The sequence below is a fragment of the Octopus bimaculoides genome, chromosome 2 (genome assembly GCF_046866305.1).
Source record: "Octopus bimaculoides isolate indiv1 chromosome 2, ASM4686630v1, whole genome shotgun sequence".
Classification (NCBI taxonomy): Eukaryota; Metazoa; Mollusca; class Cephalopoda; order Octopoda; family Octopodidae; genus Octopus; species Octopus bimaculoides.
Window position 1 is genome coordinate 76123212 of NC_142929.1, and position 14884 is coordinate 76138095.

A 14884-nucleotide genomic window follows, 5' to 3' on the forward strand; every position below is an offset into this window, starting at 1 on the left:
AGAATGAATCCTGGAGGTCGATTTCTGCGACTAAAACCCTTTAATGCAGTGCTCCAGCATGGCTACAGTCAAATGCCTGAGTAAAAGATAAAGAGAATATATAAACATATATATATACAGTGGGGGGAAATAAATATTCGTACATGTCAAAATTCTTTATTTAATTTCTAATGAACATAAATGGGATATACCAATACTATATTTGCATACACATGCATAAACTAAGAATATGCAAAAGAAACTAATAAATTATAGTAACTAAGGAATTTATATTCAATCATAAATATTTAGGGGTGAAAAAAGTATTCGTACAGAACATAAATAACTGATAATTCTGATTTAATACTTCGTAGCATAACCATTATTCAGTTCCACTTCAACCAATCTCTTCTTCTTAATCAATGATGCGCATCTATATTTAGGAATTTTTTTCCCATTCTTCTTGAGAATTTTTCTTCAAATCTGGAATGTATGTTGGAGCTCTTGAATGAATTTTCAATGGGGTTCAAGTCAGGTGACTGGCTTGGCCATTCTGATAATTTTATATTGTGATCGACAATCCATTTTTTGGTAGACTTCGCCGTGTGCTTAAGGTCATTATCCTGTTGTAAAACCCTCCCTTCACAAGCTGGAGCTTTTCTACAGAGTCCCATAAATTATTGTTCAAAATATTTTGGTACATCTCTGCATTCATTCTACCATCTATCACATGTAAATTTCCAGTGCCATTTGCAGAGAAACACCCCGACACCATGATGTTGCCACCTCCAAACTTTATGGTAGGAATTGTGTTTTTTGGCGAAGAGGTGGTACCACCTTTCCTTCAAACATGGCTATGTGAATTTCGTCCAAGCAATTCAATTTTCAACTCGTCTGTCCATAGAACATTTTCCCAGAATGTATCAGATTTATCTTTATGTTCCTAAACAAATTTTAAACGGGCATCTCTATGCCTTTTGGTCAACAGCGGAGTTTTTCTAGGAGAGCATGACTTCAGTTCATTCCTATGAAGTTCATTGCTGATTGTTTGTAGTGTAACACTAGTCCCTGCAGCTAACAAATCTTCTTGAAACTCTTTTCTGGTGATCATTGCATTTTTTTCGATTCTTTGCTTCATTTTTCTTAAAGATCTAGGGGAAATCTTGTGTGGTGCATTGGATCTTATTCTGTTTTCAACAGTTCCCGATTTTTTATATCTTTGAATAAATGAAGATATGGCAGAAAATGGAATACAAAGGGTCTCTGATACTTTCCTGTAACTTTTACCTGCTTTCCACTGTTCAATAATTAAGTTTTTCACTGAATTTGTGAGTTCTTTACTTTTCGCCATTATTATGACACTACTTTATGTTGTCTCAGTGCTGAATGAAGAAGCTAGCGTTTTGACACTTAAAAATGACTACTGATAAGATTATTGGAACAAACAAGAAAGTTCTAGTAGAAAAAAATTATTTTAACAGCATTTTGTTGCATAGAAAATCATAAATTTATTCTGTATGAATACTTTTTTCACCCCTAAATATTTATAATTGTATATAAATTCATTAGTTACTATAATTTATTAGTTTCTTTTGCATATTCTTAGTTTATGCATGTGTATGCAAATATAGTATTGGTATATCCCATTTATGTTCATTAGAAAGTAAATAGATAAAGAATTTTGACATGCACGAATATTTATTTCCCCCCACTGTATATACATAAGAGAACACAAATGGCATTTAAAATTTACAACTGTTTCGGTAGCAACCTTGTTGGAGCTGGTGCCATAAAAAAAAGTACTCAGTACACTCTATAAATTGGTTGGTGTCAGGAAGCTATGCCAAAGCAGACACTGGAGCACAACATAGCTCTCCAACTCATCGGATCCTATCAAACAATCCAACCCATACCAGCATAGAAATTGGATGTTAAAAGATGATAGAGAAGCTGCAACGTATGTATTTCATGTATTGAACTCTTTTATGAATTACTGATCCTCTAATCATGTGATTAAATACACATATCTATATGTGTATGTGTCTAAGTGTGAGAAATTCTTCAAGCTGAGCCAAATGGAAGAGGTGCCAGAGGATTCTACCTCAATAACCCCACCCCCACCTCAAGAATAATAGGCAAAGAAAATGGATGTTCTATTCTTTTACTTTGTTTCAGTCATTTGACTGCGACCATGCTGGAGTATTGTCTTGAAGGATTTTAGTTGGAGAAATCGACCCCAGGACTTATCTTTGTAAGCTTAGTACTTATTCTATCAGTCTCTTTTGTTGAACTGCTAAGTTATGGGGATATAAATCCACCAGCATCAGTTGTCAAGCAATGGTGGGTGGACAAACACAAATACACACATAAATATATACATATATATATATACATACATATATATGTATAAATATACATATATATATAAAGGAGCACTCTGTTGATTATGACGAGGGTCCCGGCTGATACGATTAACAGAACAGCTTGCTCGTGAAATTAACGTGCAAGTGACTGAGCAATCCACAGACATGTGTACCCCAAACGTAGTTGTCAGGGAGATTCAGCGTGACACAGAGTGTGACAAGGCCGGCCCTTTGAAATACAGGTACTACTCATTTTTGCCAGCTGAGTGGACTGGAGCAACATGAAATAAAGTGTGTTGCTCAAGGACACAACGCGTCGTCAGGAATTGAACTCACGACCTTACAATCGTGAGCCGAATGCCCTAACCACTAAGCCACGCGCCTCATATATATATATATATGATGGGCTTTTTTCAGTTTCTCTCTACTAAATCCACTCACAAGGCTTTGGTCAGGCCAAGGCTATAGTAGAAGACACTTGCCCAAGGTGCCAGGTAGTAGAACTGAACCTGGAACCATGTGGTTGGGAAGCAAGCTTCTTCCTATACAATACACACTTACATAAATATATATTCCCATCATAGTCTTGTCCCTTCCACTCTTTTATTTGTTCTGGCCTTTTCCTTTTCGTTATTCCCTCTTTGGTCTACACACCTGAAGTTACTAGATACTCTAGAGTTAGTATTACGAAAAAATACATCCAGTACACTCTGTAAACTGGTGGGCAATAGGACGGGTCTTCAACTGTAGAAACCAAGCTAAATGACATGCACGAATACCAGTCTGTAGGAGCAGTGGGTCCCAGTAAGAAATTACTCAGATCATAATAACCTGTCCAACCCATGCGAGCATGCAAATCGCCCGCGAATTGATGTTCACTCTCTATCTATCTATATATACTTTCTCGCTTTCCCTCTCTATATATAATGAAAAATTCCGTTATGCATACAAGTAAATTTTTAGCAAGATATATCCAAATATTTCTCTATATTTATATATAAAAGGTGTTCATTTCGTAAAGTAATATTTATGTTTTCCTCTTTCACACTGATAAAAATCCACATTCACATGCATAGAAACACATATTTCTAACTACCTTCTTTCGTTTTACTCAAGTTATCTGCAGGTAAGCATAGCTACGTATTGATACAAGCTCGTACAGATAAAAACACACAACAATATGACGACATGATGCAACAGCACAACATCTATATTATAGATGGACGGTGACTTTTCAAGTGTTTCTAGTTAGGAAATCTAAATAAATGATGGCGGCCAGCCACAGACATGGCGGCGGTGTACAGTTGCTGCTTCCGTTGCCGCTGCTGTTGTTGTTGCTACTGCTGCTGCTGCTGGTGATGAAGCACGGGGAGGTAACGTTGTCACGATGTTATTTAGTTTTAATATGGCGGCGGGGAATGTACGTGGTGCAATGAGGCCGCAAGGAAGATCACCTTCGTTTTTCATCGTCGGGCTATTTCTCGCCGTGGGCATTCTGGGTTTCAATTATTGGAGCCTGTCGAAACGTAACCATGACTTAGCTACACAATTACTTAACATGCAGGATCAACTTAGGCTTTGTATTTCGAAGAGGATGACCGTGGAGAGGCGGGGATCTAATATCGTGAACGAACTGAAGAAATGTGAAACTGCTTTGGACATGGACAAGAATGAGGTGGCCAGGAAAGAAAGTGAAGTCATTACTCTTACTGAACAACTGAAAACTAAAGACGTTATAATTAATTCCCATGAAGCGAAAGTAAAAGAAATGGAGGAACTCCGAATGAATTTAGTAAGTAATGAAATTGCTTTTGTTTTTGTTGTTCAGAAATGCTTAATTGAAACACATAAACGTCACTTTCTCTTCCACGTCTGTCTATAATAAACACACAAGGCATATATATATATATGTATGTATCTAATATATTACTAGATAGATACATACATACATATAGACAAAGAGAAACAGAGAGCGAGTGTTGTGAATATAAACACGAATGTATAATTAGATAATTATTTGAGACATTAATAAGATTAATAAACATTCAATCTTATGGCTGTGCGTTCATACCCGTGCAGGGGCACCCTGTCACTTAGACCTGAGTATCCTTTCATGAAGGAATGTTTAAATACACACGCAGACACATGTTACACTTCTTGCATTTATATACGATGCATACACACATCTTTTAACCGATTCCAAACCCATTTGCCATAACTGTGTTTAACACTCAAAATGTTATATGAGCTATTTATATATATATATATATATATAGGCATACTTCTATAGTTACGTACACACACACACATGATTATTGTATTGATGATTATGTATGCTCGAAGATGATCGTTGTTAAAGTTGTTTAAATATTAATTAATAAGGCAATTAATCTTTCCGAATGTCGCAAAAAATCTATTTTAGTTTTAACGTATGGCTTGCAGCCAAAATACCTTGTTGATCACCTTAAGCTAGCAAGAATGTTAGCTTTTTGCATTAACTATACACACGCAAACACACACACGCAAACACACACACACACACACGCACGCACCTATTCTCAACACCTACAGATTAAAATTCTTTTTAATATAAAACCTGTAATTAACAACCCTGAACGTCTTTCTGTGTCCTTCGATGTTTAATGTTAAAGTAAACAAGCCCCATCGCCAATAAATACTAATAGTAATGATAGTAAATAATAGTTTCTGATTTAGGCACAAGGCTAGTAATTTTGAGAAGGAGGTTAGTCGATAACCATGACCCGAGTACATGACTGGTACTTTGTTTTATCGATGCCCGAAAGGATCAAAGGTGAAACAGACCTCTGCGGAATTTGAACTAAAAAGCGTTAAGAGCCGGGACAAATATCGCAAGGCAGTCGGTCTATAAATATAGATGCCTTCTGTTTTTATTTCGTCTAATTTTTAGGCAATTATTCTATTAATATGTTCACCTGTAGGCTGGAAAAGCGACAGAGTATTAGGTTACTGATTGTAGTCGAGTGGCTTGGCTGGTTGTGTCTTTGCATCTTCGCTTCGAAGACAATTATATATGTATATAAGCAGGGTAACTAATTAGAAAATCTCAATGAGATATGAAAGGAGTAACTATACAGAGAAGTAATGTTTATCGCCACATCAATATGGCTGTTCAACGTTACTAACGCTTAAACCCAGGTAGAGCTTCCGCCAGCTGGTTATCAGTGCAATCTGCACCTGGTATATATTGCAAGAAGGGGAGCGAACCTCTACCATCTTCTAGCAGACGACGGGATCACCAGACCAAATGGTTTCCGGCTATTTGTGCCCCATCTTCAGTGGAGAACACCCGACTGCTAGAGATGACAGGAATTCATTCCAGCTCGCAATATATAGAAAACTAAGTGACAATCAGTCACTAATCCTGCAACAAGAAAGTAGCTAGTTTTTAAGGTGGTGCTCCAGCATGGCTGCAGTCAATTGACTGAAACAAAAGAAAAGTATATATGTACATGTGTGTGTACACAAACACTCATATACACACAAATGCATATACATACATACATACATACTCTCTTTTACTTGTTTCAGCCATGCAGCTGCAGTCGTGCTGGAGCACCACCATGGTCTTCCTGATTTCCTCAGTCTGGGGTGTTTCACATCACCACTCTTGCATGTGCCTTAGTCCCAGCTGATGGCCCATTTGGTGTATAAGGGAGTTTGATTCCTCTGCTCTTGTCTGTATCTCATGTCGGGCTGTTGGTTCATCTGATATTGTGGAGAGGAGGATGTCTAGTTCCTTTTTGAAGACATCAATTCCATCTTATGCAGTTTTCTTTATTGAAGAGCTGTGGGCCTTTGAACCCTAGACTATTGCAATACCTGGTCCTGAATTTAAATGGAATGGATGGTACTTTTGGTACAATACAATGGCGTCCAGTTCTGCCATTTGTATAACACTCAATGCTGAAATTAGGTACTAGCCCTACTAGAGTTTTTCATACGTACATTATTACATATGTCATGCCTTTGCTCCAGGAAGTAAAGTTGCAGTTTTTTTCAGCCTATCCCCGTAGCTCTTCTGCTGCACTGTTTCAATTTTTTTCGTGTAGTGGTATTTGATTGCTTCAAGCTCCGCTATTAGCTTGGTACTATGTGACGACCATAATTGGGAGCAGTAGTCCAGGAGGCTGAGAACAAAGGTTCTCCATAGAGTCAGTATACTTTCTTGGTCTCTTGTCTTGAAGACTTTCTTGGTCTCTTGCATTTTGATGTCAAGAATGAGTTGCTTTTGTAATCTTTATCCAAAGTAAAACAAAGTAATTATGTTTGAGCTTTCTTTTCACCTTTTCTATATAATCCTGAGAAAAGTTTATTAGGCATCTTATGTACTGGGCCTGGAATCACAAACATACTTACGATGTCTGAGCCACAATAATACAGCATCCATATCCTAATTTTTAAGGTTTTCCTTGAGATAATCTTACTGTTACTTATTCATTTTTCAACAATTTATGTTAATGTTTCTTGGCCCTGTACTGCATATACTTTATGCAGTACGGTATTCTGTTTTTATATGTACGTACAGTACACTATACCTATAAAAAAAATACGTACCCTATGAATATTTGTTTAATGACGAATTTGCTTAATGACGGGGCTTTTGGAACGTATCTTGGTCGTTAAATGAAGACGGTCTGTATTGCAGTTCTCTTATCTGCTTCCTTAATTATAATGTCGTTATTGTTTTTCAGTTCACGTGTAATATCCCATTCTTTTCGACTTGTATTGAGCTTGATTTTAGGGTGTGGCAGTTCTTTGTAAGTGAAGATAGAAATAATATCACAAAATTTATCTAAAGCTTTATTCTTAGGTTTCATAGGCTTGTAATTGCTCTTGTTTCTTACAATTGAATCATCCCTGATTTCTTTATTATACAGTTCCTCTGTTAGGTGTAGTTTTCTACAGAACTCTGAAATATTGTTCTATATTTCATTTTAATTAGGGAATAGCACAGATGAAGCATGGATAAACAAAGAAAATGCTTTCATACAAAGATACAAACTAAGACTTAACAAACTTTAACAGAGTACATACACAAATAACTATTCACACACAAAATTCATTCTACCAAATTCATTTTGCCATTTATGAGGAACCTACACAGCTAACAACCTAAAATTTTAGTCACTGGACTACATACAAATGACTCCTATCCACTCTCCCACCAAGCAGATGAAATTTGGAGTGCCTTTCTTTTTAGGCACAGAATATACTGTCATGGGACATAAATGCACGAATGTAGCAGGGAAACACACAAAAGGTTATAAACTTAATTATGTGTTCATTCTCTACAAACACTTGACAGAAAACATTCAGAGCATGGATTGTTTGGACATGTGCAGTCAACCGTGTCAGCCTCAACTTATGGCACCAAACATTGTCACTTGATACTAACACATGGACATAGTGAGGAACCTACAAAAATTTCTATGAGCAGTCATATGACTATCCTCTACCAATCAAATCCTATTCAAAAGATATACTAATTTGAGCCATGTAATCAAAAGCAAGACAGCTGCAACATAAACCACGTCTTTGTATTTGAACTTATTGAAAATCAAAGTAAACAGTGAAACTGGTTAAAACTTTGAATATATTGATAAAAAATATTTTAGCTATTCTCAGTGCATTTTCAACTTTTATTTCTCCTATATATATGTATATATATATATATATATATATATATATATATATATATATATATATATATATATATATATATGTACATATCTATATATATTTATATACATATCTATAGGAGTGGCTGTGTGGTAAGTAGCTAGCTTACCAACCACATGGCTCTGGGTTCATTCCCACTGCGTGGCACCTTGGACAAGTGTCTTCTACTACAGCCTCGGGCCGACCAAAGCCTTGTGAGTGGATTTGGTAGACAGAAACTGAAAGAAGTCTGTCGTATATATGTATATATATGTATGTGTGTGTATATGTTTGTGTATCTGTGTTTGTGCCCCCCAACATCACTTGACAACCGATGCTGGTGTGTTTACGTCCCCGTAACTTAGCGGTTCGACTGAAACGAGTAAAAGAGTAATCTATCTATATATGTATATGTGTGTGTCTGCATGTATGTATACATAGATATATAATAATGATCATCCTAATGCCAGCCACTCTGGCACAATAATAATAATAATAATAACAGTGAAAAATACCTTAGGAATGAGAACCCAGGTTCAAAATTTCCCCAAGACAGCTGATGAATGCTGGAGAGTGTATCAGCCAAAACGTTGTGTTAACAACAAACAAGATGAGGACAACTATCTGTCAAATATAAATAATGTTTATGAATTTGTTTTGTAAGATTCCTGATGTGAAATCATGTGTTGAAGCAGACATTGTTGTATTTCAGGATGGTCTTCTTTTTTTTTTTTTTTTCTTCCAAATAAACACATGCACTATATATTTGTTCTTCACTTGTTTATTACTGTTCTTCAGCAACACTTTCCATCTTCATGAGTGCTCCCGCTCTGCTTAGTCCATGGACTAAGCGGAGCAGGAGCACACGAGGACAGAAAGTGATGCTGAAGAGGTCACAGATGAGTGATGAAAGATTTCTGGACAATAGACTTGAGTTAGAATAAGAACAGTAATAAATGAGTTAAGAACAGATATATAGTGCATGTGTTTATTTGGCAAAAAAAAAAAAAAATGAGCATTCCAAAATACAACAATATATTATATATGTATGTATGTATATATGTACGCACACATACCAACACTCCCAGTTTTAAGTCAATGTTTTGTAATGTAAATGTGTGTGACAAATGTATATCCTTTGTGAAACACTTAATGCAAGAAATGTTTTTTTTTATCTTCTTTTCATAAGCCTTGCCTTCTACCTTGACATAAGAAATTAGTTCAACAGGAGAGCAAACAAGTTGTATCATTCCACATATAGAAAATCAATGAAACATTTTGGTTTATAGAAAGTCAAATGAATTTGAGACATGGCTGATGCCTTTGTTTCAGTTAATTTTTAAAATAATGAAAAATTTAGTAAAATAACTTTCTAATTATTAAGCTGGGGCCTGGAACAATTTAACAATGTTTTCGTGGAAGATTATAATTTAGACCACTTTAAAATAGTAAACTTATGTTATAGAACTTGGGGTGGTCTCAGGCGGGTTGGTATCAAAATCTTTTGCAGTGCTGGAGAAAGTAAATAGTAAGGAAAATAGTCTAGTGCATTTGTCTTGAAAGTACAGAAGTTACTTCATGTACAGGTGCTTTGACAGATGCTTTCAACTCAGTAGTAATCTCTCAAGAGAGTTGTAAATCAATTTACGCAGGTCTGAAATATTTCTTGACTTAAGAGAAATCTGATTCTTAGTGTGCCAAGCAAGTTTTACTCTGAGAATTGGGTTTGTAAAAAGATATCATGTTTATTGGTAAATCTGTCTATGATCTCAATTTCTGGGAGAAAGAGAACCAAAGTTTTTTAGGCAGTGATTGAAGTAGCTGAGAACATTTCTAGCTAGATCTGGTGAAAGAGGAATGAAAGTGAACTTCAGAAGGAATAATTTACCCTACATTCAACAAGTGTCTCAGTCCAAACTGGTTATGATATCCAAGGCACCTTGGCTTTGGGGCTCCTTAACTGCCCAGGAATATACAAGTTGCAATGCAGACAGAATGTGGCAGTAGACATGTATCCAGAGTTGAGGGCCAAAACATTTGTATGAGACAGGGGTTCTCTGAAGACCTTCTGCAGTTGAGTTTTCCCTACAACTTCTTACTACACCTGTTAACTATGATGATGGTGTTATGCTTTTTAGAAAGCAGTTTGTTATATTTTCATCATCATCATTTAACGTCTGTTTTCCATGCTGGCATGGGTTAGATGGCTTAATTGGAACTGGTAAGCTGGGGAGATGCACCAGGTTCCAGTCTGATTTGGTGTGGTTTCTATAACTGAATGCTCTTCCTAACGCCAACCATTCCAAGAGTGTAATGGGTGCTTTTTATGTGCCACTGGCATGGGTGCTATTTACATGACACCGGGTAATGGCCACGATTACAATTTCATGGGTAACATTTACATGACACCAGCAATGGCTGAGTATGATTTGACTTGGCTTGACGAGTATTCTCAGCCCAGCATATTGCCAAAAGTCTCTGTCACTAGTCATTGCCTCTGTGAGGCTCAACATTTGAAGATCATTAGGTATTAATTATTAGCAAGATGCATTTTTTAAAGAATGTGGTGAAGTTCCCCAGAAGTGATTCTGTGCGCAATAGACAAAACATTGTATTTAAGCCTTTTTACCAACCTGCTTCTGTTGGTACCAAACCTGGTTTTGAGTTGGTAATCTACAGTTTTGAATCTTTGCTTAGTGTCTTTCAAATTCATCATTATTTGTTTTCTGCTGTGTTTGTCAGACAGTTTATTGAAGTCAATTTTCTACAGCTGGATATTTTTTCTGTTGTTAATCCTCACTTGTTTCCAAGAAGGGTAATATGTCCCCATAACCAGAACGGACTAAATAGAACAGGAGGAGACATGTGGCATGGAGAGTCATTGAAAAGGTCACAAAATGTGTGATGGAAAGATTTCAGACAAAGGACACTAAAATAAGAATAACAACAATGCTGAAGTGAAGAACAAGCATATAGTGCATGTGGCAAAAAATATGATCATTCCCAAATATGGGACGCCATTGTTTATAGCAACACGGGTTCCATTTGATCCTATCAACAGAACTGCTTGCTTGTGAAATTAATGTGTAAGCGGCTGAGCACTCAACAGACACACATACGCTTAAAGTAGTTCTCAGGGAGATTGTTTGACACAGAATGTAGATGCATTATGGGAAGAGGATCAGAGAAACTGTAAACCAAATTCCTTTTTTTTACTATTTTCGTTTCTCCCTTGTTTGTTCCCTCTTAACTCAGTATTACTTGTCGATCACCACTAATATTAATGAGCTTCGTACATTCAAACAAACCGATATACAGTTTTAATATTATTGACTGCTATGAACATTTAAACTTGTACTTGTTCTCCTAATTCATAATGCTAAATTTACATGTTTTGAACATTTTAATTTGTCAACATTGAAACTCTTGAAAATGTTTTTCTAATTCATAATTTTAAACTTTTACCATTGATAAACAAAAAATATTGTTGAAACTAGTTTGGTATATATGTAAATAAATGTATTTTAAACATTTATGAATTTTTGAAATTTAGGTGCATTTTCAACAACACATTTTCCTATATTTTTTCCTGTGTGGAAACTCACCCCCTCTTTTGTTATATATATATATGTGGCCGTTGCCAGTACCGCCTGACTGGCTCCCGTAGGATTTTCGAGCGAGATCGTTGCCAGTGCCCCTGGACTGGCTTGTGCGGGTGGCACATAAAAGACACCATTTCGAGCGTGGCCGTTTTCGTGCGGGTGACACGTAAAAGCACCCACTACACTCTCTGAGTGGTTGGCGTTAGGAAGGGCATCCAGCTGTAGAAACTCTGCCAAATTAGACTGGAGCCTGGTGTTGCCATCCGGTTTCACCAGTCCTCAGTCAAATCGTCCAACCCATGCTAGCATGGAAAGCGGACGTTAAACGATGATGATGATGATGATGATATATATATACACATACATACATACATATATATATATATGCATGTGCAGAAAACAACTTCTGTCTCATTCCAGGGAGAAAAACTAGACGTAGTTGATAGCTTTCGCTATCTGGGTGACCAAGTTAGTAGTAGGGGTGGGCGCACTGAAAGTGTAGCTGCTAGAATAAGAATAACCTGGGCAAAATTCAGAGAGCTCTTACCTCTGCTGGCGACAAAGGGCCTCTCACTCAGAGTAAAAGGCAGACTGTATGACGCATGTGTACGAACAGCCATGCTACATGGCAGTGAAACATGGGCCGTGACTGCTGAGGACATGCGTAAGCTCGCAAGGAATGAAGCCAGTATGCTCCAATGAATGAGTAATGTCAGTGTGCATACCCGACAGAGTGTAAGTATCTTGAGAGAAAATTTGAACCTAAGAAGCATCAGTTGTGGCGTGCAAGAGAGATGATTGCACTGGTATGGACATGTGGCGAGAATGGATGAGGATAGCTGTGTGAAAAAGTGCCACACCCAAGCGGTTGAGGGAAGCCGTGGAAGAGGCAGACCTAGGAAGACCTAGAATGAGGTGGTGAAGCACGACCTCCGAACATTAGGCCTCACCAAGGCAATGACTTGTGACCGAGACCTTTGGAAATATGCTGTACATGCGAAGACCCGGCAAGCCAAGTGAGACCAAGATCCAAGGCCTCTGCCAGGGATGTAGCCAGCCCACTTATGCGTAACATTCCTTCATTGGACACTAAACTCCGCTTGCGAAGACCTGTTGAGGCAAGTGAAATCGAAATCAAACAAAATTTGTAGGAACACTAAACTCGGCTTGCGAAGACCTGTTGGGGTAAGCGAAATTGTGATGGCACCTGTACCAGTGGAGCACTAAGAGCACTGTCCGAGCATGATCGTTGCCAGAGCAGCTGTCTGGCTTCCGTGCCGGTGGCATGTAAATAGTACCAGCATGATCGTTACCTTCCTGGCATGTGAAAAGACATTCAAGCGAGGTCATTGCCAGTGCCGATTGACTGGCTCCTGTGCAGGTGACACGTAAAATACATCATTTTGAGCGTGGCCATTGCCAGTACCACCTGACTGACCTTCGTGCCGGCGGCACGTAAAAGCACCCTCTACACTCTTGGAGTGGTTGACGTTAGGAAGGGCATCCAGCTGTAGAAACTCTGCCAAATCAGATTGGAGCCTGGTGTAGCCACCTGGTTCACCAGTCCTCAGTCAAATCATCCAACCCATGCTAGCATGGAAAGCGGATGTTAAACGATGATGATGATGATATATATATATATATATATATATATATATATATATATATTGTTGTATTTGGGGATGGTCATATTGCCAGTTTAGCCAATAAAAACACACGCACTGTATATTTGGTGTTAATTTGCTTCAGCTTTATATTACATTAATCTTAATCTTATTTCGGCCAGAGTTCTTTCGTCACACTTCTGTGACCTCATCAGTGGTCCTTTGTTTCCTTCTTTCTTATGTGTGTCTCACCTTGCTAACTATCAGCCATTTTGTATTCCTATTGTATGTGTCTACGCATGCGTGTCCTTCAATGTGTCTGTGTCTTTTGTAAGTGCATGTGTGTGTATGGGGAGTGTCTGTATCACCTATATTCTCTGTTAATACATGTTCGTTTGTATTTGTTTTTATTTATTTATTTGTTCATGTCTGTGTTTTTTTTTTGTGTTTAATTAAATTTTGTTAACGGATGTAGTATTTAATTCCATTTGTTTATCTATGTATTGTATTATATTTTGTTCATATTATTATTGGTTTATGGGTAACATGTCACATGTTGTAGTTTGTGGTTTGTTAGTGGTGTGTGTTAGTGTTCCATTCTAGTTTCCTATTCAGGCTAGGTTTCTCTTCTATTATGTGTGTAGCTTCAGTAATTTGTCTAAGTGCTGCATCACTGCTATGTGTAGATAAGATTTTAATTTCTATGTTGTTGATTGAGCCTCTATGTTCTTGCTCAGCGTGCTGGTACAGAACTGATGAGTTCTTCCCTTCCTTAAGTTCCCTCCAATGTTCATTTGCCCGCTCCCCTATGCTCCTTGCTGTTTCGCCTACATATGTGATTGTCTTATTTCTGCATCGTCCCTCTGTATATCTTATACTATAGACCACATTTCTGGTTTTACAGTTCGTTTGTGGGCTAAATCTACATACGATACAGTTCCTATCAGTGCAGGGGGTTCTACTGAAAGGGTATGTTCTACTGATAAGGGATTTAATAGGGTTGCCTGGCCTTTCAACAACCTTAATTCTTAGCTTAAGTTTGTCTCGGGCCCTTCTAAAGCGGTACGCCAGTTCGCCTCTAGGGGTGGTGTCGACGAACATGACGCTCTGGTACTTGTGGCTATCGTACCATGAGCTTGCCTTCCCTATTTTCTTCTTAGTCCTTTCTATGGTGTTCCATGATTTGCTCCTATAGAGTGGGCAAATCCCATTCCTATCGTTGCGTTTGATTGTTTCAAACTTCTTCATAGCTCCTTTATATACCCTGATCCTTTCTTTATGGCTGTAACCTGAGAACTGCATGCGGTGGACGAAATGTTGTATATGTCTCTTTAATTCTGTAGGGTCGCACATGCAGGAGACATTTCGCATTACTCTGACGAGGTCTGCCATCAATATGTTGAATTTGGCATTGTCCGCAATAGCCGAGTTCCGGTGGATCAGGTATTTGGAGGCCATAGGTTTTGTATAGTGTGAATGGAGGATTCTGGTTTTATTGTTCTTAGTTTCTAGCCAGAGTTCAGTATCTAATACAGGTAATCTATGGTTAGGGTGTTTTGTAGGGTAGTCTATCGTAACTTTAATACTCTGGTGGATGTAGTTAGCTATTTGCTGGATGCTCTCCATAGTCTTAGTT

The 14884-nt window shown here is 37.7% G+C and overlaps 1 protein-coding gene across 2 annotated transcripts in view; it reads left to right on the plus strand.

Annotated features, from left to right (window-relative positions):
* The first annotated feature begins 3738 nt into the window (after positions 1-3738).
* LOC106875359 (uncharacterized) overlaps positions 3739-14884 on the plus strand; it is a 100537-nt gene continuing 89391 nt past the window's right edge. For both annotated transcript variants that reach the window (XM_014923451.3, XM_014923452.3), the window contains exon 1: positions 3739-4134. In XM_014923451.3, coding sequence (XP_014778937.2) covers positions 3748-4134 — 387 coding nt within the window. In that variant the 5' untranslated portion in view covers positions 3739-3747. The remainder of the gene's footprint in view (positions 4135-14884) is intronic.